The sequence below is a fragment of the Muntiacus reevesi genome, chromosome 8 (genome assembly GCF_963930625.1).
Source record: "Muntiacus reevesi chromosome 8, mMunRee1.1, whole genome shotgun sequence".
Lineage (NCBI taxonomy): Eukaryota > Metazoa > Chordata > Mammalia > Artiodactyla > Cervidae > Muntiacus > Muntiacus reevesi.
The window spans coordinates 6,667,063-6,691,623 of NC_089256.1; the positions used below are offsets into that span (position 1 = coordinate 6,667,063).

The following is a 24,561-nucleotide window of genomic DNA, read 5'->3' on the forward strand; positions in this document are numbered from 1 at the left end:
TCAACCCTGAATATTCATTGGAAGGACTGATGTAGAAGCTGAAACTCCAATACTTTGGCCACCTGATGCGAAGAGCTGACTCACTGGAAAAAGACCCTGATGTTGGGAAAGATTGAAGGCAGGAGGAGAAGGGGACAAAAGAGGATGAGATGGTTGGATGGCATCACCAACTGTATAGACATGAGTTTGAGCAAGCTCCAGAAGCTGGTGATGGACAGGGAAGCCTGGTGTGCTGCAGTCCACAGGGTTGCAAAGAGTCAGACACAACTGAGTAACTGAACTGACTGACTGAACTGAAATACAGTATTGCCCTACTGGTGATGAGGGACTAGAATGACCGCTATTGTCTCAAGACAATTCTGAAGAATGAGAAGTAACAGGAAAATCCCACACAGAGGTTGTTCTCCAAGTTCTATCATGGACAACTGCCCCTCACGCTCAGCCTTTCTTCCTGAAGACCTGTGTTGGTGGGGATAGACAGGGACACTAGGAAACCTCCAAGAACGGAGACATTAGAGAAGTGCTTGTTCCTCTTTGTGTTTCAATGTCTTAACCTGGACAATAGGGCATCTTACCTCATAGAGATATTAACAAAAGACTCAAGTAAACATGGCAGTTTTAACAGTCTCAAACAGGGACTGCAACTTTTCTTTCTTTTCATTCATTCCACCTTGCAAACTTTCATTTCCAATAAGGCTTCAATTCCAGATAAGTCCACTTTTGTTAATCATTTTTTAGAGGACTCTGTTATGCACTTATTGGGTCAATAAGGTCAAAGGCATTATTCGTTATTCAGATTTCATTCTTATCTTACATACCATCACTTTTACTCCATTTGCAACATACAAATGAGATTTATGTTTTCCCTACTTAAACTATAATTGAAATGAAGACTATACATGTGTTTGTACATTTGTATACATATGTAAGGGTGAAGTATAACCCTAACCTACTCTTGCATTAACTTCCTGCTTTTAAGCCCTTAAATCATTGACATCTGTTTTTCATACTTTTACATAATTATTTTTTCCACTAATGATAAACAATCCAAAGAATGTAGCCCTGTAACACACTGGGTAGGAAGAGAGATGACAGTCTCCAAAATCATAAATGAATTCTGCTACTAGCTACTTGATCTGTCCCTTTCCCTTGGTTTCACAGTTACTGTATATCATTTTCATCCTTTTATATTTCTCTTCTTTTATACATCTTGATACTTCATAAGCCTATCATCATGAGGTGAAAAACTATACTATCACAATCTTTTACAAATGAATTAGGCTTCTTCGAGATAAAGTTTCATGGGAAACTGGTAGCTTTCTGGCAGATCTATTCCCAGACCTCTAAAATTACTGAGGAAACAAAACTGATTTAATAATCACAGTAACACTTTGCCTCTTCCCAGAGGACTGTCTTTTCTCATTCTACATTAGTACTCTTTTTCAAGCATCCTAGAGACCTAGACTATTAACACTACTCATATTGGTGGAAGAATGTTACCTTTAAAAATAGAAATATAAAACACTTAGCCCCTCAGATGCATCCTATAGTTATTGCAAAATAGTTGTAGGACATTTTTTCTTTATTTTCTCCAAATGCATGGCATGGAAGTATTAGAAGCAATCCTTTTTAATAAATTAATTAAAAATTAATTTATACAATAGTAAGAGATGTTGCATTTCAGATTCAGGAACATAAAAAATTGTGTGACATGTATCCTAAAAAGATAAATATGAGTATTTTCAACAATGATAGGTATTATTAGATGGTAGGTATTTCTTTCACATCTGACACAAGTTGAGAAAGAAAATAAACTTCTGGCCATTACAATCAGAAAGGAGCTTCTTCAAGAATAGTTTCTGCTAGGAGCATGAAATGTTACTGGAAAGTGAGGGTCAAGAAAGCTGTGTTAGTCAACAGACAATTATACACTTCTTCAGGATAACGGGAAATGGGAGGAACCCTTAGTCTGAGAGTAACCAGTACCACTGCTCTAAAGGATGAGGCTTTCTTAGAGAAGAGACTTAACAACCTCAGCAAAATCAAGAGTCATACCCTGCCGATAGAAATGAAGGAAACAGCTTAGCAGTAGCTCATTTCTAATAGCTACAGCTGTGATTTGCACATTAACAGGTCGCTTATCGCCACCACCACAGAGAGTGGCAGTATAGCATGATGATTAAAAGGATGGATACAGGGACCTCCCTGGCCGTCCAGAGGTTAAGACTCTGCACTTCCACTCAGGGGACGTGGGTTCCAATCCCTAGTCTGGGAACTGAGATCCCACACATGCAGCCAAAAAAAAATATTAAATACATATAAACAAAATTCCTTAAAGGATGGGCTCTGGAGCAAGACCACTGGGATCATGGCTCGTCCAATTGTAACCTTTCAGTGCCTCGGTTTCCTCATCTGTAAAATCAGAGAACCTACTTTATTTTAAGGGTGCTGGGAGAAGTCACATGGTAATTCATGTGGTGTGTTTAGGACAGTGTCTGATACCTAAAATGTACTTACTATAATATTCTCCTATTGAGCCAGAGATTTTAAGGGGAAAACTGTGGTGACTATAAATTCCTGAATTTTAACAAGATCTGAATGGAGAAACTGACTACAAAACAGTTTGGTACAAAAAAATGGTTAAAATTTTGTGCAGTGGTAAAAGATGTATTAAACTATGGAGTATTTTTATCTCAACCAACAAGAACACTAGCATCAAGCAAATATTCATTAATAAAAATAACTTAATAACCATAGTAACTTAATCTGAATACTATTTTCTTAAGAAATTTCATCCAACATAGTCTGAATCTTAATTTCTTCATTAAAAAATTCAGCTGAATTTTTACTTAGTAAAAATCTAGCTTTTATAGGAAACCAAAAGTATGTTAAATGAATGGTTTTGCCTGGACCTAAAGATCAATTCATAAGGGATCCATGATCCTTATATGTAAGATGATTACCAGCAAAGGACAAATACTTACAGAAATAGTGAAGGGGGTGAGCTTTTTCTTATTAATGGCTCTTTCATCAATCGTATCTGGTTCAGACAAGTTGATCATTTTGCTAAAGAGAAAATGGGAATAAATCAGTTTAAGACACTCAGAAATGTTTTTAGTTGATTTTTGTAAGTAAACAATAAAGTTTAATTTTGAAAAGTAATAATCCATTTCTTTAAAATATACTTCATCTCAGGGATTTAATTTTAAAAATCTAAGAAATATTCCCTAATCTAAATCAGATTCATCATTCACTGTAATAGTAATCTTAGCATTTCTTTCTAATTTTTTCAAAGTCTTGCATTATCTTTATGTGAATCTTGCCTTTATTTCATTTAATGATCATTGACATTCAGCAGCCTGAAATATAAAACAAAAAAATCCTCAAGAAGTCAAATTTCATAAAGTGGTATCAACAGTGTTAAAATTACTGTTGTTGCAGAAAAATAAAGAGCAGAGACTTGACCGAAAATTTCAATAATTCACACATTTTAAAAGAAACTAATATAAATTTTACTTCTCTGTTTTAAAATACATTTTATATTATGAAACGCAGATAAGCAAACACCCATTCAATTCATAATAGGAATTTCTTCTGAAGGTTAGAGGAAGAGATCTGAACTGTAGGTGGAATAAGATATATTTTAGATATAATGTCTTGAAAACTAATATCCCATAATTGTGGGTAGTTTTTTCTTTTTAAGTAAACAGAAAAAAGACTGAGGAAATGTGCCAAAATATCAATAATAGCTTTTTACGGCTGTTAATATTCATGGTGGTTATTTTCTTCTTTGAACGTTTTCTGTATTTTTATAAACTTAAAAAGTAAAAGACATCTAGTTTTTACAAAGAAGTATGCTGGGACTTAAGTACACACAACCAAGGGCAAAGATAATGCATTTAGAGAGTTTACAGTCTAGTAAGCAGAAACAGATTGCAAACAGCCATGAATACAAGACTGAATTAAAATATTAATCTGATTTAAGCACAAATGAGATATATATTTCTATTATAGTTCCTCAAGTTTCAGTCCTAGTCAATGATCAATACTCCCTTATTGATAAGTGGAAAAAAAAAATTCTGGGGAATTTCCTGGCAGTCCAGTGGTTTGGACTCAGAGCTTTCACTGCTGTGGCCCGGGTTCAGTCTCTGGTCAGGGAACTAAGATCCCACGTGCCACATGCAGCCAAAAAAAAGAAAAAAGAAACCCTTTGAACATTATTAAATGTATCGGAGAGGTAAAGGTTTCCTGCATAATTAAGAAAATAAATGAAAAGATACCAAATAAGAGATTGCATTTGAAGGAAAATCTTGGAAAACATATTGTACTTAATTGTCTATGCAATATAAAAACTTCAAGAACTGTATACTACTTGTTAACTAATTTCAAAAAACAATGGACTCATTGAATTGTAGTTTTCACTGACTACTCTTCAGTGGAGACAGTAAGAACACAGCTGCCTTAACCCAGTGCTCAGCTCACCAAAGAAGGATGCCATCAGCAAGTGATTTGAAAAGACTGCCATCATTGGGGTTCATCGGTAGGAGGTGCTTACAGTCAGGGTCATTCTCCAGGGCTTTGTTTATCCAGTTAACAAAAGCCACTTTTTCTTCCTCTGAAAACAGAAAATCTTAGTTGGCATACCTCATTTCACCTACTGCACTACAAAAATATACTTTTAAATTTCTGTTCAAAAATAACAAATGCCAATTTTAGAAACTCTACCAAAACACTAAAGGATGTAAGAGAGCTTAGGTTTAAGGAGAAAGAGGAATTCATTCCACTTTTTCATCAATATACTAGGGACGAGGAAGGCATATAGCTTAAATGAGCACAATAAATATTCAGTTTGATTCTAAAACTTTTCACATATACTTCTTCTGAGAATTAATGGATCAAGAACCAAACATCAGAGGTCAGATCATGCACATGCACACACACACACGCCAAGGGGAAAATGTAAGAAACAAACAACTACTTCAATCAGTTCCACCTTCCCCAGAAAAAATTTTTTTATAAAGTTGTGATTTGCAACTTACAACAGAAATAATAATTTTAATTGAGTTATTTGAATGAATAAAATAGCTCCATTTCTGTGGAATTTCTATTATAAGGAAACTGACATATCTAAATACCAGTATGACTATCAGTCATCTTCATCCTCAACTTCTCAAGCTGTGGCTTCTAGTATGGGAATATTTATCTTTAGGCAGAAAAACACTGGTGGGCTATGCAGTGAAGAAAGTAGGAAGGAACTTAAAGGAAAAATGTTCTACTGCTTTATTATTATTCTGTAAGCATAAAAATGATTTAACAAAATCTAAAAGAAAATAATGCCCATTTCTATCACAGGGTAGCTGGACTTCCTCTATATGCCCTAATTCCTAGAACTAGGTAACTTTCCTAAAGGCATATTTGGCAGGTACTCTCAAAATGTAATCTATCACAAACAATCAATAAAGACATAAACATTTACTTTTGTACAGATCATTATCTGCCCTCTTATCTTCTTGCCTCACTATACATACCTCCTTACGGACTTAGAATCAATGGATTTAAGGATCACTAAGATGTTGCAACTCCCATCAAGGAATTTTAAGGGTAATGATAAAACAGATATATGAAGAAATGAAATAAATGAACATACCACAAGAGAGATACAAGCAATGTTTCAAAGAATTTAAAGAAAGAATAATTTCTCATCAGGTTGATCAACAAAAGGCTATTTATGGAGAAGGAACTATTTATTTTTTTTTCCATTTATTTTTATTAGTTGGAGGCTAATTACTTTACCATATTGTAGTGGATTTTGTCATACATTGACATGAATCAACCATGGATTTACATGTATTCCCCATCCCGATCCCCCCTCCCACCTCCCTCTCCACCCGATCCCTCTGGGTCTTCCCAGTGCACCAGGCCCGAGCACTTGTCTCATGCATCCCACCTGGGCTGGTGATCTGTTTCACTATAGATAATATACATGTTTTGATGCTGTTCTCTCGAAACATCCCACCCTTGCCTTCTCCCACAGAGTCCAAAAGTCTGTTCTGTACATCTGTGTCTCTTTTTCTGTTTTGCATATAGGGTTATCATTACCATCTTTCTAAATTCCAGAGAAGGAACTATTTAAAAGATACATTTTTAATAGGTATGAAAAAATGGGCAGGAAAAGGGAAAGAAATTATTATTTCTTTATAGCTGGACTATGAAGAAAGCTGAGCACCAAAGAATTGATGCTTTTGAACTGTGATGTTGGAGAAGACTCTTGATAGTCCCTTGGACTGCAAAGAGATCCAACCAGTCCATCCTAAAGGAAATCAGTCCTGAATATTCATTGGAAGGACTGATGCTGAAGCTGAAACTCCAATATTTTGGCCACCTGATGCGAAGAACTGACTCATTAGAAAAGACCCTGATGCTGGGAAAGATTGAAGGCGGGAGAAGAAGGGGACAAGTGGGGATGAGATGGTTGGAAGGCATCATGGACTCAATGGACATGAGTTTGAGTCAACTCAGGGAGTTGGTGATGGACAGGGAGGCCTGGCGTGCTGCAGTTCATGGGGTCACAAAGAGTCGGACATGACTGAGCGACTGAACTGACCTGAACTGATAGGAAACAGGAATGAGATATCACTTAACAACACCTGGATGGTTGTAATAAACAAAACTGACAAAAACAAATGTCGTCAAGAATGGGAAGAAATTGGAACTTTCATACATTGCTTGTGGGAATGTAAATGGTCACTCTGGAAAATAGTTTGGTAGTTCTTTAAAATGTTAAACATAGAGTTAACAAATGACCACCCCTGGGTATATACCTTAGAAAATTCAAAGCATATGTCCACACTAAAATGTGGACACAAGTGTTCACACAGTATTATTCATGATAGCCAAAAAGTGGAAACAACTCAAATGTCTATCAGCCAATGAAAGGATAAACAAAACATGATATTAGCAACAGAACAGAAATGATTCAGCCATAAAAAAGAAGGATGTACAATACATGCCACAACATGAATGATCCTCAAAAATATTCTGCTAGGGAAGAAGCCTGTCAAGTGAAAAGCTGTTACTGTATAATTCCATTCATTTAAGATTTCCAGAATAGGCAAATCTATGGAAATAAAAAGTAGATTAATGGTCACCCAAGGCTGGGGGAAGGGGAAAATGGGTAGTGATTGCTAACAGTCATGGGGTTTCCCTTCGGGGTAATGAAAGTATCCCCAAATTACATGGTTCTGATATACTACGATTCTGTGAATATACTAAAAACTACTTAATTGTACTTTCAAAGATTCATGGTATTTCAATTATGTCTCAATAAAGTTGTTCTTTTCTTAAAACCTGTTAAATGTTCTGCACATGTGTGAAAAGTCACTTCGGTTGTGTCCGACTCTTTGCAACTCTATGGACTATGGCCCACCAGGCTCCTCTGTCCATGGGATTCTCCAGGCAAGAAACTGGAGTGGGTTGCCCTGACCTCCTCCAGGGGATCTTCCTTACCCAGGGATTGAAGCCAAGTCTCTTATATCTCCTGCGTTGGCTGGCAAGTTCTTTATCATTAGTGCACCTGGGAAGCCCCTAAATGTTCTGTGTTGGGTTCTAAATAATGGTTATGTGGGTGTATTCATATGTAAAAAAATCATCAAGACACATACTTAACAATAGGGCACTGTATGCACTTTACTCTGTACATCTTATACCTCAATAAACAAGTAAAAAAAAAAAATCTATTGTGACAGACATCAGAAAAGTGAAGAGTTACGGCTAGAGGCATGAGGGAGCCACTCAGGGCGAAGGAAATATTAATGCTTTATATATACATATGCTTTGCATACATATATATGTATATGTTTTATATGTGTGATGTATGTTTATTACATATATAAAACATATATATACATATACATATATGTTATATATACATACACACTTATATGTGTGTTTTACTGTATGATCTCATTTTTTTAATGTAGAATCTGGAAAACAGAACTGAAGCCATAGATACAGAGAGCAGACTGGTGATTACAAGAAGCAAGGGGTGATGGAGAGTGGAAGAAATCAGTGAATTTTTTTTATCTTAAATAAACTGAATTTAAAAATTTTTAAATGACCATATCTGTGAACTGGTTATAGGTTCATTCATTTGGGTTACCTTTATAATCAGCAATGACTGCTAGAACCAACAAGATCAAAAAGAATTGTTTTAAATCAATGGAAAAATTACTCCTGTCCTTCATGTAGCTCTACAAGCCCAGAACCTCTCACTTCTTCTCTTCCTCCCTTTCCTCACTTTCTCTTTTTCCTTCAATGTAAGGGAAAAAATCTGATTTTACTTTATTTAAAGTCCTTTAAGCAAGAAAATCTTTGAAATATAAAATGCTCAAAATGGTGCACATTTACTTTCATAGAATTTTTGTATTTATGTATTATAATAATTTACATATTATTAGATTTAAATAATCTAGAAATAATCCTGGTGAAGGAAATGTTATATGTTAATCTACTTGGCAGCTGCATGAATGTAGCTACAAGATGCGTACACACGTGAAAACTCATTGAACTACACACATAACGATTGCAGCAATTCGCTAAATGGCATATTATACCTTAATAAAAAATGAAGATGCCATTCCATTAGAATGGACAGGCAGAAACAGAGCTAAACAGTAAGTACCTTTCAAAAAAGGAGGTAGGAGTTATAGAACACTGCCTTCACCACTGCACTTCCCTGGTGGGAAAAAGTGAGGAAAATATATACAGTGAGTAGAAGTATGAGTGTATTATTAGAGGAAAATCCATTTAGAAAGCAAAAGAATCAGAAAGATAAAGAACATTACAGCATACTAACACATATATATGGAATTTAGAAAGATGGTAACGATAACCCTATATGCAAAACAGAAAAAGAGACACAGAAGTACAGAACAGACTTTTGAACTCTGTGGGAGAAGGTGAGGGTGGGATGTTTCGAAAGAACAGCATGTATATTATCTATGGTGAAACAGATCACCAGCCCAGGTGGGATGCATGAGTCAAGTGATCGGGCCTGGTGGGCTGGGAAGACCCAGAGGAATCGGGTGGAGAGGGAGGTGGGAGGGGGGATCGGGATGGGGAATACGTGTAACTCTGTGGCTGATTCATATCAATGTATGACAAAACCCACTGAAAATTTTTTAAAAAAATAAATAAAAGGCTTAGTCAACAACCTAAAAAAAAAAAAAAGAAAGCAAAAGAATCAAGAGGATAATTAACAGATTCAGATCTCAAAGAAAGAAAGAGGGAAAAGTTAAAGTGAGTTTTTATTAGAAAATTCCAAAAGTATAGTTCTAATTATGTTAACATGAACAAAAAGAACTTGGCCAAAGGTTTTTAGGCATCTTGATCCTGAGAAGCAACCTTAGCACGGGGCAAGCTGTCTCCTCTTAGGAGCTCATGTGACTCTGTATCTCCCACTGGGCAACAGTCCAGTGATTCTATCAGATCAAGCAAACCAAGCGCTGTGCTCTACTAGTTACTGGGTTGCTTGATAAAAGATGAATCAGGAATCTCAGCTCCTCCAAAATGGAATAAACCTCTCCACCATTCCTAAAATTATAGGTCTAAACTAAACTCATATCACCAGTCAGGAAGAAAAATCCATCCCAAGGTCATGATTAAACACATTCAATGCTGAAAATATAAACAACTCCTATTTTGCTGTTTCTAATCTCTTGTCCACTGTGCCTAACACACAGTAAACATTCACGTACTATTATCTATCTTAAATAATTCCAGGATTTTTCATTCTGACACTTCTGAAATTATGATACATTTCAAGTCTAATGGCACATTATAATTTAGTCTCATTATAAAACAATGGTATATAAAATAGTGTAAATTACAATAAATGACATCTTAGATCCTGTGAAATACAGGACTTGTTGAATGAACCAATGACTGAAAGATTAAATTTGGAGCAAGTGGTTGGTTACCTGAATAAGAATGCTGTGTGCCCTCACTGGAAATGGATGAAGTTCCTCCAATAGCAGTAATCCCTTCCCTCTTGTTAATTATTTTTCTGAATGTTTTGCTGATGTCTTTGCTTTTTAACTCTTGCATTAGCTGGAATGGGAGAGAAGTAAAAGTGACCCTTGATTAGATAGCCATTAAAATCCTTGCTGTGTAAAAGATAGTTATTTATTTGGAATGACATAAAATTAAATACGAATCAGTTGTTCTCACATTTATTGCTTGTGTAGGCAGATAACCCTCATGTCATCTTATAATAACACGAAATGGAAAAATGTTTGCACCACAACCTATAATTAAGCTCAAATTGTACACATTGAAATTGTTCATCTAGACTTGCCGTGATCTCTTGTACTAACAACTAAAGAATAACTAACTACATGATAAAGATTTTTAAATGTCTTAATGAGATATTTTCCAATCTGAACAGCTTCATTGTATATGTTAAAGTCAAGAAGTCAGCGTTTGTAGGAAATTACACAGGCTTCAACAAGTGCCCTCTGCCAGTTCCTGTCACTGGCCACTCTAGAGCCGGGCTAAGCTGAATTCAATCAGTTCTCCATGCAACAGCCAGAGTGAGTTTTAAACAATGCATATCTGATCATTCTTCCCACATCAATGGCTTCCTATTGCTTTAGATAAAAACAAAAAATTCTACAAGGGCCTGATTATCTGACCCTGACTCACTTGTCTAAACACATTCCTAACCCTCAACATTTCAGCTCCAACCACAAGGATGCTTTTTTCCCCAAGTGCTTGAAAGCATCTACCACCCCTAAAGCCAAAGAGCCTCTACACATGCCATCACCTCAGCCCGTTACACATTACTTATTTCCCCCACCCACTCCTTTTATCTGTTTAACATCTTCCTTCAGACAGCAATTCAGTCTTCACAGCATTGGAGATAGTTCCATTTCACTGAATCTCTGCGTTCTCTAATCTCCCCACCAAGTTCAATTCCTCCTACACCAACTTTCAAGTGACCTGTCTTGCTCTGTCAGAGCAACTATCAGTTATCTTCTACCTATCTGTGAGATTCTGTCTTCCCCTCCACCTACAAACTTCATCTCTTTGTGTTCATCACATCACTCATAATACCAGACTTCCTGGTATGAAAGGAGCTCAATGAACAAAGAATGTAAAAGCAGACAATTACTATTTCATAAATATCTGTTCACTTGTATTAGTGAATAAACTATTTCATTAATTTTTGCACAAAAAGCACAGTCATGGTGCTGTTGATAGATGGTAGTGACAGCCCTTGCTCAACTGTCAGCTGGCAGTGGCAACTTAGTCATTGCTCTCAGCCTGAGAGGTTTAAAATACATGATACTCAATATCCAGTTCTATCTTTCTTTTAGTGGTGGAGTCATATATTATTCTGAATCTTGTTCAGTTCCCTGAGTCTCCAGGTGGTTTAATAATGAACCCATAACTGGTATCAATATTCACCGGTGGCATTTACAGAAACTGAACATATAACTTATCACAAGAAAACAACCAGTTTCTAGGAGGTATATCTTCCAAATCTTAGTTATTTCAATTACAAAGATATTTCACTTCTCAAGACTAAGTACTAAGATATGAAAATACTTTGCTTACAGAGAAAGCCAATAAGCATTTAAACTCAACTGTAGTTTTACTACAGGATAAATGATTATTATCTAAACCTAATTTCAATTCCAACAATTTAAGAATAATTTTTCCTTTGTTTTATGAATTATTTGTGGAAATTGCTGTTATTGTTACCATCATTATCATTTAAAAGCAGTGCTTTTTCTGGTTTCTGAAGCCAGATTCAACCAAAGAAAGCAATGACATTACTAAAATTCTGCTCGAAGCAAACCCATCAGTAGCCAAGGAGAGGATTTAGATCACTTACCGACACAAACTCTTCAAAGCTGATTCTGCTATCTTTGTTGTTGTCAGCAACTGCTAGAATTTTCTCCACGATCTCACGCACCTTGTAGCCAGGCAGAGGAAGGCTTGCTTCCTTAAACAGGTCCTGGAGTTCATAGTCACTGACATACCCACTGTTGTCAATATCTAAAAAGATAAATTATCAGAGATCAGATCTTATCTGTACTCTGTTGGAGATGTGCACTCTGAAGGCTGCTTGGGAGATTCATGGGCAGGCAGAACCTTCCAGGTTTGTTTCATAATTGGCAGTAACCTTTTCTTCTGCACCTAAATTGTACAAGGTAAGCTATATACTTTATCAAACAAACTCATATTTCACGAACTTTGAAAGTGAAAGTGTTAGTCGCTCAGTCGTGTACGACTCTCTGAACCCATGGACTGTAGCCTGCCAGTCTCCTCTGTCCATGGGATTTCTCAGGCAAGATTACTGGAGTGGGTAGCCATTCCCTTCCAGAGGATATTCTCAACCCAGGGATTGAACCCGAGTCTCCTGCATTGTGGGCAGATTCTTAATGAACTTCACCCGCCATCCATAGACTCAGGGTTAGCATATATATTTTAAGTGTGTAATAAGAACATTGCACTGACAGATGAAAAACTCAAGTTTGGCACATGACTAATTTTCAAAGAATTAAGAATGGGGAAGTCTCAGATATCTAAGGGAAATACAGCAGCAACAGTCATAGAGGAACACCCACCCAGACTTTGACTTCTTCATGGAACCTACCAAATGGATCTGCTGGCCCCACCTTTCATACAAAATTCGTACATAATGTAAAATGCACATAAGGCACTTCTGTTCTACATTTCACTTGGTGGCAGTTCTGTTTCACTTGTCAATAATTCATTGCCTCTTCATTATGTATTTATGATACCATTATGTAGGCTGAATCATGTTTGATGTCATTTTGAGATTAAGTGTTCAAGAAATAATTTCACACCTACATTTGGACTTAGGGAAATAGGTTTCTGTGCGTTTTCATATTATCACTGATATAACCTTCCCTGGGTTTTCCTGAGAGACTGGATTATCAATTCTTGACACAGAAGAAAAGCAACATTAAACACTTGTGGCCAGAGTTGGCAACAGGGCTTAGGATTGATTGGTTAGTTGCCTGGATCCACCTTGTATTGGCTCTCTTCACTCACCTGGTAGTAGTTACTTTGCTTCCTATGTCTCTTTTTCCTCTCAGTAAAAGAGCTGTCATCACTATTAACTGAATGAAAGATAAGACAGAAACCTTTCTTTTAAACTCTCAAACACAAGTTTTAGAATTAATACTGTTCAGAATGGTGAAGATTTTCTAAACTAGAATCTTTCAAGAACCAAAATAGTGCTGTGATCTGTAAAGAAAGCTAAATTGCATGATATTGCAATAATTGCTTTCTTTGAATTTAGAGTAAAATCTCATTACTTAGTACATCACCAGTTCAGAATTGCTTCCTATAATTATGAAATAGACAAATAGACGAGGCAGACCCACTGCCTAATAGCACTGTGGCGAAGAGTATTTAAACAAGATCATGAAAAAGTTATGTGCTAACCATCACAGTAAACTAACATTAAGAGTTGAGCTCTGAAGATGGACACATCTGTGTGCTTAAATGCCAGCTCCTTCCTTAGAACCTCTGTGGTTTGGGTATGATGGAACAAGAAATAATAGATACCACTTAATGAGCACATATTCTGGGTCAAGTGATTTGTTAAGAACTTGAGGGCTTCCCTGGTGGTTCAGTGGTAAAGAATCCACCTGCCAATGCAGGAGACACAGGTTTGATCCCTGATCCAGGAAGATGCCACAAGCTGAAGAGCAACTAAGCCCATGCACAACTTCTGAGCCCATGCTCTGCAACAAGAGAAGCCACTGCAACTAGACAGTAGCCCCCAATCGTCACAACTAGAGAAAAGCTCATGCAGCAACAAAGACACAGCACAACCAAAAATAAATAATAATCTTTTTTTTAAAAAAAGAACTTGTCTAATGAAATCCATACAATAACTTTGAGGTAGTTAACATTCTCATTTTAAAGATGAGGTAGTCAAGGCTTAGGTTAAATAGCCATAAAGTCACAGTTTAAAAAGAAATAAGACTTTCTTACAACTCTGCAACAAAACAATACACAACCTGATTTTAAAATGGGCAAAGGACGTGAATAGACATTTCTCCAAAGAAGACATACAAACAGCCAATAAGCACATAAAAAGATATTCAACATCACTAATCATCAGGGAAATGCAAATCAAAACCACAATGAGATATTTTATATTCACGAGAATAGCTACTGTAAAAACAAACAAAAACAGAAGTAATAATCATTGGCATAATTTGAAGAAATTGAAACCTTTGTGCATTGCTGGTAGGAATGCAAAATGGTACAACCACAATTGGAAACTATTTGTTAGTTCCTCAAAAAATTAAACAAAAGTAAATGATTCAGCAATTTCACTTCTGAGTATATGCCAAAAATAACTGAGGAGAAAGACTTGAACAAATATTTGAAATACCCGTGTTCACGGCAACATTACTCACAATAGCCAAAAGGTAGAAACAAATCAGAAGCCTGTCAACAGATGAATGGATAAACAAAATTTAGTAGAAACAATGAAATGTCACTCAGTCTTAAAAAGTAAGACACTTCTGACACATGCCACAATACAGATGAATCTTCAAGACATCACGCTAAGTGAAATCAGCCAGTCACAGAAAAACAAATATTATATGATTCCACTTATATACGTTACCTAGTGTAGCCAAATTCACACAGACAGAAAGTAGAATGGCGGTAGCCCCAGAGGACGGGGGTTGGGGGAAGGTGGATTGTTGAGGAGTTAGTCTTGAACAGTACAGCTTCAGTTTGGGAAAATGAAAAGGTTCTAGAAATAGATGGTGGCGAAGGTTGCATAACAAGGTGAATATACTTAATGCCAATAAACTTGTCTACTACACTGGTGCTAGCCAAGGGCATTTGCCATCTGCCTCAACCAGGAGTGAATCCTGTCTCCACACGCCCTGAAGGGAGTGCAGGATGGAGAGCAGAAATGAGGCTCTCTCTGCTCCAGGGAAACTTGTGGCACAGGTCTTCCTAACAGTTAGTTAGATATTTTCAGGAACTGATTTTATAAGCCCAATCCTTTCACCTCCTCATATTTAGAAAAGCACTAAATTCTTTCAAGGTAACATCAGCTTCTCGTGACTAGCAGAAAATCTTCTGTAAAGATAAGTGCTTGATTAAAGGACCTCTCCCTTCACCAAAATCACATATATTGACCTTCCCCCCCGCTGCCTCTCTGGAGCAGTTTCTCAGAGCCATCTGAGGTGCTGTATCTCAGGCTGCAGTCCTCATCAAGTAAAACATAACTTGCAAATTTCACCCTGTGCAATTTTTTTTTAGTCAACAAACTGTATATTTGAAAACATTGTTAAAATGGTAAATTTTATGTTATGTGTATTTTACCACAATTGCAGAAAAACAGGGCAAATATTTTAACTTCTCACTTTTCCCTAGAGACCCAAAAAAATATCCCATCTAGCAAGGTTAGATGGGCATGTTTCTCTGTCTCTGAGAAAAGCTGTTTGGGACAAATTAGCAGAGGGTTACAGAGTCCATGAGTAGCAATTTATCTTGTAAATAAAGTAAGGAAGTATATATTCTGCTAGTATTAGAACTTCCCTCACACAGAACAAATTACCTTGCTGTCAGAATTGTTTCATCAATGATTTATCAAAAATACCATTAAATAAATATGGCAAGATTATACATCCATGAGTTATAAAGATTAAAGCTGGTGTGTGAAAGAAAACAGACTACTAATTTATTTCACTAGGACCAAGGTAGCATTTTTATTCAAGCTGCCAAACTGCTCCTATAACATAACAAAAACAACCAAACTAGGAGATATGGAGGGGTGGGGGGCAGGATTTGTTTTGTTTTTTGGCTGCACTACAAACCCTGCAGGATCTCAGTTCCCTGACCAAGGATGGAACCCAGGCCCCCTGTAGTGGAAGCACAGAGTCCTCACCACTGGACCAGCAGGCAAGTTCTGGAGCTATGTTTTCACTACTTCCTTTCTTTCAGTGCTCCGAATTAGCAGAATATTCCAACATTGCTCCCAGTTTTTTTTTTTTTCCTTGAAATGACTCTGTGCACTGCATACAATGTTCCATAAAATTTTTTTTAATTTTACTGATTTATTTTATTTTTGGTTGTGATGGGTCTTCATTGCTGCTGGGACTTTTTCTCTCGTTGCAGTAAGTGGAAGCTACACTCCAATTGCAGAGAGCGGGCTCCAGGCTGTGTGGGCTTCAGTGCTTGTGGCACATGGGCTCAGTAGTTGTGGCTCCTGGGCTCTAGAGCACAGGCTCAATAGTCATGGCACATGGGCTTCGTTATATGAAATCTTCCTGGGTCAGGGATCAAACCCGTGTCTCTTACATTGCCAGGCGGATTCCTAACCACTGCTCCACCAGGGAAGCCCAAAATGTATTTTTAACAATAACGTTTTAGAAATCACATCATAGTCATACAGTGCTCTAGCATGGGCAAAATAAAGAAAGTGAAAGTGAAGTCGCTCAGTTGTGTCCGACTCTTTGCAACCGCATGGATGGTAGCCTACCAGGCTCCTCGATCCATGGAATTTTCCAGGCAAGAGTGCTGGAGTGGGTTGCCATTTCCTTCTCCAGGGATCTTCCCGACCCAGGGATTGAACCCAGGTCTTTCACATTGCAGGCAGACGCATTACTGTCTGAGCCACCAGGGAAGCCCATTAGAATCAAGAAAAGATCAAGGTTAAGGAATTCATTATGAGCCAAAGGTGGCCACATGTGGACAGTATTCTCAAGGTCTGAGTTACTCTCTAAACAGCTAAGCAAGGAGCAGTGGAAAGGCCCAGAGATTTGCAGAATTCACTTTATTTCATATCAATGTTTTGTAAGTCATGAGCTTCCAGAAAGCATTACTTTTGCTTTTTTTTTGAGAGAGAGTGAGCCTTGTTTTTGTTTTTAAGTTAAATCTTCCTTTCTTTATCTTGGTTTCTAAAACTTCTGTACTACATTTCATCTACATTAATTTTAGACATTATTCACTAAGTTTAAGAGAAATTGAGGCCCAAGACCAACTGTGATCACCCCATCCTCCCTGGTCTGACCTTTTTTGGGGGAGTGCTCTAACACACCAAGGCAGGAGCCCACTGAGGCAGGAGCAACTTTGGGGGTGTCACGTTTTCATGTCTATTTACTGTGCTCATCTTTTACCACTTGCAGACTACAGCAAAAGATGGTATCAACACTGTCTTGGTTTGCTACAGGTCTCCTACAAGCAAAATGCAGGAGAATCACGATCCATCAGAGGATGGGAGAGTTTTTTGGAAGAAAAAGACCAAGCTGTCAAAATGACATCATAAAGACAAAAAACACTGGATGGCTTTTAAAGTGAAAGAAGAATAAATAAATAAATAAAAGTGAAAGGAGAAGTATAAGGCATGCAGCCTTTAAAAACAACACTTTAAAAAAAAATTATGCTCAAGGGAGGAGAAAAATAAGACATATGGTCTTTGAAAATCATATCGAGCTTTTAAAATACTCTGCATGAAGTCAGAACGTGTTATTATTCATTGCAAACACACGGAGGCCAGAGTTCAGTTTACACACAAGGAAGTGTTCCCATATTTTTTTCTCTGTAATGAGGATATCACATTAAGCATATTCAGTTACTCTGTCATTCATTAACCTGGAGTATTCTCTGCAAAGAAATGATCAAAGAATTCAAAGTCCAATTCTCCCAGAAATTCAAGCCAGTCTTAGTTTATCTTTTAGAAAGAAAGAAAGAATCCAGTGAAACCCAGATGGGACACAAAAGAAAAAGGGAATACATCTGGGGGTTAGAGTGCAGTAGGAGCAATAGAAGGCATTGTTCCATTCCTGGAAGGCTGGTATCCAGCAGAATAGTAACTATGTATTTAGGTTTTCTCAAGCATACCTATTTTATTAAACGCTTCTTGTAGTTCTTCCAGCTCCTCCCGAGAAATGGTGGTGGTACTGTTCTCCATCTCTGAATAGGAAAGACTACCTTCAGGTCTTTATATCTGGAAAAAGCAATGTGAGAAAAAAGAACATGAGCCCTTTGGAAACATTTATCTAAACAAGAACAAAGGACACAGGCAGTCAAGCATCTGGAAGAAACCTCCTGAGAGGTAAGGCTGAAAAGGAATAAATAGGAAAAGATTTCCTGGTAACACTCTTTCCCAACATAGGTCAGCCAGACAATAACTGAGATTCAGTAAAGGGAAGAAACACTGGTTTTTCACACCCTGTGCTTTTCCAAAGCAAAGGCATTTCTCAATGGCTTGTATAATTTTCCTGTCCATTTGACTTCACTGTTTCAGTAAAATAAGCATTTCAAGCTGAGAAAAGTATAGCATTTAAAAATACTCAGGATGTGGTCGAAAAGTAAAATTTTAGGACGTGCATCATGTCCAAAAAAGAATACAGTGAGTTAGAGGCTGATGATTTTGGGATGGAGCTTGTGGCTCAAACGTTCAACTCTACGTTATTCAACCACTGCCGCCTCCTCTCCCCTTCCTCGTGCAGGGTCTTTCCCAGATCAGTGGGGCCTTTCTTATGCCAAGCAGGAGAAACAAACTAAAACCAAAAAAAGAAAACTGATGTAAAACTGGATTGTAAGAAAAGCAGCCATGTAATAGTCACTGTAGAAAATAATGGGTAACAAATGCCCAAATCAGAAATGTAACTTATCCACAAGCCTACTGTCCAGAAATATCAGCTAGTACTTCTTGTCATCTACATCTTTCTGGTCTGCTTTTCAAATGCACCTGTACCTTTATTGAGGTGTGAAAATGTGAGCATAATATTTTGTGCTAACATATAATATGTATCAACGTAATATTTAGTGGCCACATAATAACTTATTTGTTAAATCCCTTGTTTCACAGTGTTTGCATTGCTTCCAATTATTTTGCATTGTAAATGAATGCTACAATGAACAGCCTTACAGATAAATCTCTGAACATATCCATGTTTATTGCTGTAAATAAATATCTAAGGAGGAATTACTGACTTTTTTTTTTGGCCACACCTCATGTCTTGCAGTGATCTTATCTCCCCAACGAGGGACTGAACTCAGGCCACAGCAGTGAAAGTGCCAAGTCCCAATCACTGGACTGCCAGAGAAGTCCCAAGAATTACTTATATTTTTAATACTTCTGATATGTAACCAGGCAGCTCTTATTTTTAAAGTGACTTCGTGGTTTGACTCTTCAATATAAAGCTAAAGGTGAAGACAAATTATGTATACCTCTTATACACACCTAATTACTTTAGAGTTGATGTGTATTTCACAAAGTGAAAATGAAATAAATAAGTACTGAAGCTAAGTAGGAAAAAATTTTTTATACACATATTTATATAAGAAGTTCAACATCATCCCTGAACATCTCTAATTTGGGGGGAAGCATATAGTTTTTTGAAATAATTGAATTAAAATTTTCACTGATTACTTAAAAATCATATTAAATTATGTGAATCCTTCTAAAGCGTACAGTGTATTTGTCATTCATGATCTGTAAACCAACTTGTTTAGGAGTTTTGTTGTTCTTTCAAAAGGACATTTTTTTTTATTAAAGTACAGTTGGTATACAATATAGTGATTCACAATTTTTAAAGGTTATACTCCATTATAGTTATTATAAAATATTGGCTATATTCCCTGTGCTGTACAGTAAATCCTTGTCGCTTACTCCATACCTAATAGTTTGACTTTGTAATCCCTTATCCCTGTGTTGCCCCTCACCCTTCTCTTTCCCCACTGGTAACCATTGGTTTCTTCTCTAAATCTGGGAGTCTCTTTCTTTTTTGTTGTTGTTATATTCACTAGTTTATTGTATTTTCTAGATCCCACATGCATGTGATATCATAGTTTTGTCTTTCTCTGATTTATTTCACTTAGCATAATGCCCTCCAAGTCCATCCAGGTTGCTGCATATGGCAAAACTTCATTCTCTTTTACAGCTGAGTAGCATTCCATTGTGTGTATGTGTACATACATCTTCTTTAGCCATTCATCTACTGATGGACACCTAGGTTGCTTCCATATCTTGGCTACTGCAAACAAAACTATTAGGAACATTGAGGTGTAAGTATCTTTCAGAAAGTGTTTTGGGGGGTTTTTGGTTATATACCCAGGAGTGGAATTTTGGGGTTTTATGGTAGCTCTATATTTAGTTTTTTGAGCAACCTCCCTACTGTTGTCCACGGTGGGCTTCCCTGGTGGCTCAGATGGTAAAGAATCTGCCCACAATGTGGAAGATCCAGGTTTGATCCCTGGGTCAGGAAGATTCCCTGGGGGAAGGGATGGCTACCCACTTCAGTATTCTTGCCTGGAGAATCCCATGGACAGAGGAGCCTGGCAGGCTACAGTCATGGAGTCCCAAAGAGTCAATATAACTGAGTGACTAACACTTTCACTATTTACATTCTCACCAACAGCATAGAAGGGTTCTCTTTTCTCCACATTCTCTTCAACATTTGTTATCTGTGGTCATTTTGATGATATCCATTCTGACAGGTGTGAGGTGATATCTCATTTTTGTTTTAATTTTCATTTCCCTGATGATCAGGAAATGGAGTTGAGCATCTTTTCATGTGACTATGACCACCTGTAATTCCTCTTTGGAAAAATGTCTATTGAGTTCTTCTCTTTGTTTTTTAATTGAGCTGTTTCTCTTTTTGATCTTGAGTTATATGAACTGCTTATATATGTTGGATATTAACCCCTTATCAGTCCTATCATTTGGAAATCTGTTCTCCCATTGAGTAGGTTGCAAAATGACAGATTTCTATCTCTTACCGTTACTCTGGGGCCTGATTCTAACTAAATATGTAATTAAATTGTTTAGTTTTAAATACATACACACACCATTGCCCTCTATTTCATTTCACACTGTTTAAAAAAAATCTGAAGAGCTCAGTTCTGTAGAGTAAGAAAAAGGCAGTAAATGCAATTTCTTTTATGTTAGCAGTAAGTACATATTCACATTTTATTGAATTCTCACTTTTAGAATGTTTACTTATTTTGTGTTGAAAGAGATGAAACAGTCCTTTTAGGACATTTAAAAATAATCCCCCAGTCTGCAAAATGCTAATTCTGTTGTGGCTGGCTTCAAATTTCTGTGGTTTTGGTCATCCTGCATATCCTTTCCCATATTCAAGAATGGTTTCTATCCCTTGCCTCAAGTTTTAAAAATAGTGGTCCAATTTTAGCATTTGCACTCCACAGAAATGCTGCAAATTAACGATTCTTGTGTTGATCTTGCAAATGAAATGACAAATACACCTGGGGTTCTATTCTTTGCTCAAGCCTATTTAAATGTATGTCACTTGTTAATTACATAAAATATTTTTATTCTCCCATAATCCAGCAGAACCAGCACATAAAATTAGTGAAAAAGCAATTTACCCAAATGTTATTATTAGTATAAAGAAGTTTGTAGCATTATACAAGTCCTTTAGTATTTAAATGAAGCAAATATTATAGATACAGAACAATCTTTAAAATATATTCTTCTTCAGTTTTTGGTGTGTTTTTTTTTTTTGGCAGTGACATGCAAGATCTTAGTTCCCTATCCAGGAATAGCATCTTCGCCCCCTGCATTGGAAACAGAGTCTTAACTACTGGACTACCAGGGAAGTCCCTTTAATATATATTATTAAAAGAACAAAGCAAGGGGCAGAAGATTAAGTATAGCTGGGGGAGGGGGAGCTATATCAGTTGCATATTTATAAAAGCATTTCCAGAAGGATACAAAGAAAGGTAATAGTGATTGCCTTTCTAGGGGAAATGGGGAATTGGAGGCCAGGTGAAAAGGGGGCTTATTTTTCATTACATATTTTTAGTCATTTTTTTAGACTAAAGGCAGCCAAAATAAAAAATAACTGTAAAACAATAGAAGTAATTGTGATGGAACTTCGCGGGTGGTCCAGTGGCTAACACTCCACGTTTCCAATGCAGGGGACCCGGGTTTGATGCCTGGTCAGGGAACTAGATCCCACATGCTGCAACCAACAGTTTGCATGCCATAACTAAGACCCGGCACAGTCAGAAATATATTTTTTTTAAGAAGTAATTGTGGAAAGACAATGGAAACAAATAAATACTAGATATTTCCTTATGAGAAATTAGTATTTAAAATAAATACTAAAATATTTCCTTATGAGGCAAAATACTATGATTAAAATAGCAAAATAATTTATAGCTTTCTACAAAGGCATGAAGATTTAGCAGTAGAATGGTTAATGGAAAACATTTTGCCTCTTTCATAAGTGCAGAATTATGCATAAACATACAGTATTAACACTTCTCTAGATTTTTGCAAAATTATGATAATAATTAAGTACACTACGAAAAACTAAGTACACTACATAGTGTGCCTTAACAAGCATTTTTATATTGCACAATAAACTTATCAGGAGTAACATAATGTTTGCTGAGGAAATACAGCTGTTGAATTTGATGTATAAAAAACTATTCTAGCTACATGATCCCAAATAATTTGCTTACTATGATGTTTCTCCATGGGAAAATGTTTCTGCCACAATAACATAGCACAGACTTTTTAAAACTTTGCGACCCCATGGACTGTAGCCCACCAGGCTCCTCTGTCCATGGAATTCTCCAGGCAAGAATACTAGAGTTGCCATTTCCTTCTCAGGGGATCTTCCCAACCCAAGGATACACTGCCAGCAAATTCTTTACTGTCTGAGCCACCAAGAAAGCCCCTAAAACTTTATGGAAGAGAATTAAAATTTCAAAGTAGTATGTAACATTTCAGAAGAAAACCCCAATCACCCTATAGCTAGTAGCCCAATATTTATTTTTCTTACTAGTCCCATAGTTAGATGATTAATACACTCTCTTAAATGCTTTGTGTCCATTCTCTTTCCTCACCACTCCATAAGGCAGGTACTGTCCTCATTTTGTAATTGACAAAGGGATGGTTCAGAGGATTGAATAACCTTCTCAATGTCCCAAAGTGAAGAACTCTCAGAGGCGCCTAACAAAGTTGTAGCAGAACCCTACTGTGTCTTATTCCTTCCCCTAGGCCAGTACGTTCTGAAGTCTCCCCAATGTTTATGGTTTTTATATCAAACCATAAAATGTATAAATATGTAATTGTCCAATAATCATACAATAATTTATGTAACATATGAAGCATATATACCTGTGAAATAAGAATTTGCATTTTAAAAGAAATCAGCCTCTGTAAAATTCTTTGTAAAGTTTTGGGGAAAAACTTCTAATTAGATCAACTCATACTTATCGAGCATATAACTTGTCAGTCCTAAAACACTAAAACCCAGAGTCACTAGAATCCACTCTGCAGTTTTAGAAATGAAGCACACATCACTAACTGGTTACCAAACACCTGGCACTGATGCTCACCTACCCGGATGCCTGAGACAGCTCAGAACAGCATAGCTTTCCAAAGTCAGTCCTATAAAAAGGAGCCCAGAGACAGCCAGGATCACTGTCAGGGACTCAACAGCAGAGAAGGTTATGCTGGATTTTCTAGACAGGTACATCTTCCCATGGCTTTTGACCTATGTCCTATACATCTTCAATAATTTCAACTCTTCCTTCCTCCTGTTTTTTCTTTTTTTAGCCCACATAATTTTAAATAACACCTTCTTTCACCAAGTAAAACCTTCCTTCCCTGTCTTAATTCTTAAGTGTACCATGACACAACCAAACATAAATTTGGAAAGCTAAAAGTATATTCTAAAAACGGACTTCTTAATTTAGATGAAATTGGATCTGATCTTTTCTCCTCCCTCAAATTTCTAGCTTCCTTGAACCTCTGAAAGCTTTACTAAATTAGTCTACGTAGCTCTTTATGGTTGGCAAGTTCTAAAGTTCTTTGGACAGTTTCAGAAAAAAAGGCATCAGAAACAACTCTGAGACCACCAAGACTTTGATGCCTTTCTGCCAACCCCAAAGGCCCAAACTGTGAGGGACCAGAGCAGTCTTCACTGGTACTTCCTGGCTTCCCAGCTCTTCTGCTTTCCCTCCTCTCACTGTGGTCCTAGGTCCAGGTCACCCGAAATTCTGAATTCTTGAGGGAGCCACTGACTCAGGGGATGCAGCATTCCCCCAGTCCATCTTCCAAAATTCCCTCTTTCCCTCACTCCCCCTTCTCTAGTATTGTAAACAACAATGGCAAATACCTAGAACTTTCAATGAGGCTGGAACTATGCTAAGCTCACCATTTACCATTCTTCTACTGATGGAACAAATATCCTCCCTTAAAATGTAAATTAGAAGACTATTGAGATTAGATAACCTGCCCAAGGAAGGCAGGCAAAATAAAAGATTAAAAAACAAATCAGTTTATTAACCTAAGCTCTCAAATTCTATATACAGTTCAATTAACATCCCTATCCCTATTCTCTCACTCCAAGCATCACAGGTAGTTCCTACACACACGTAGTTTTGAAGAAATGGTTGATGACCAATTGACACTTATGTATGAGTGGCTAACAAACCCTCAAGGTGTTAAATTATTCCAACCGTATTTATATTTTAAGGGCAACTGCCTGTTTTCTTTAGTTGAATAAT

The 24,561-nt window shown here is 36.9% G+C and overlaps 1 protein-coding gene across 2 annotated transcripts in view; it reads right to left on the minus strand.

Moving 5' to 3' along the window:
• The window catches only part of PLS1 (plastin 1), a 119,928-nt gene that overhangs the window by 36,917 nt on the left and 58,450 nt on the right, over positions 1–24,561 (minus strand). For both annotated transcript variants that reach the window (XM_065943711.1, XM_065943712.1), the window contains 5 exons: positions 17,911–18,016; positions 11,897–12,060; positions 9,978–10,107; positions 4,483–4,615; positions 2,985–3,066 (listed from right to left, as the gene is read on the minus strand). In XM_065943711.1, the coding sequence (XP_065799783.1) occupies positions 2,985–3,066; positions 4,483–4,615; positions 9,978–10,107; positions 11,897–12,060; positions 17,911–17,980 (579 nt within the window). In that variant the 5' untranslated portion in view covers positions 17,981–18,016. The remainder of the gene's footprint in view (positions 1–2,984; positions 3,067–4,482; positions 4,616–9,977; positions 10,108–11,896; positions 12,061–17,910; positions 18,017–24,561) is intronic.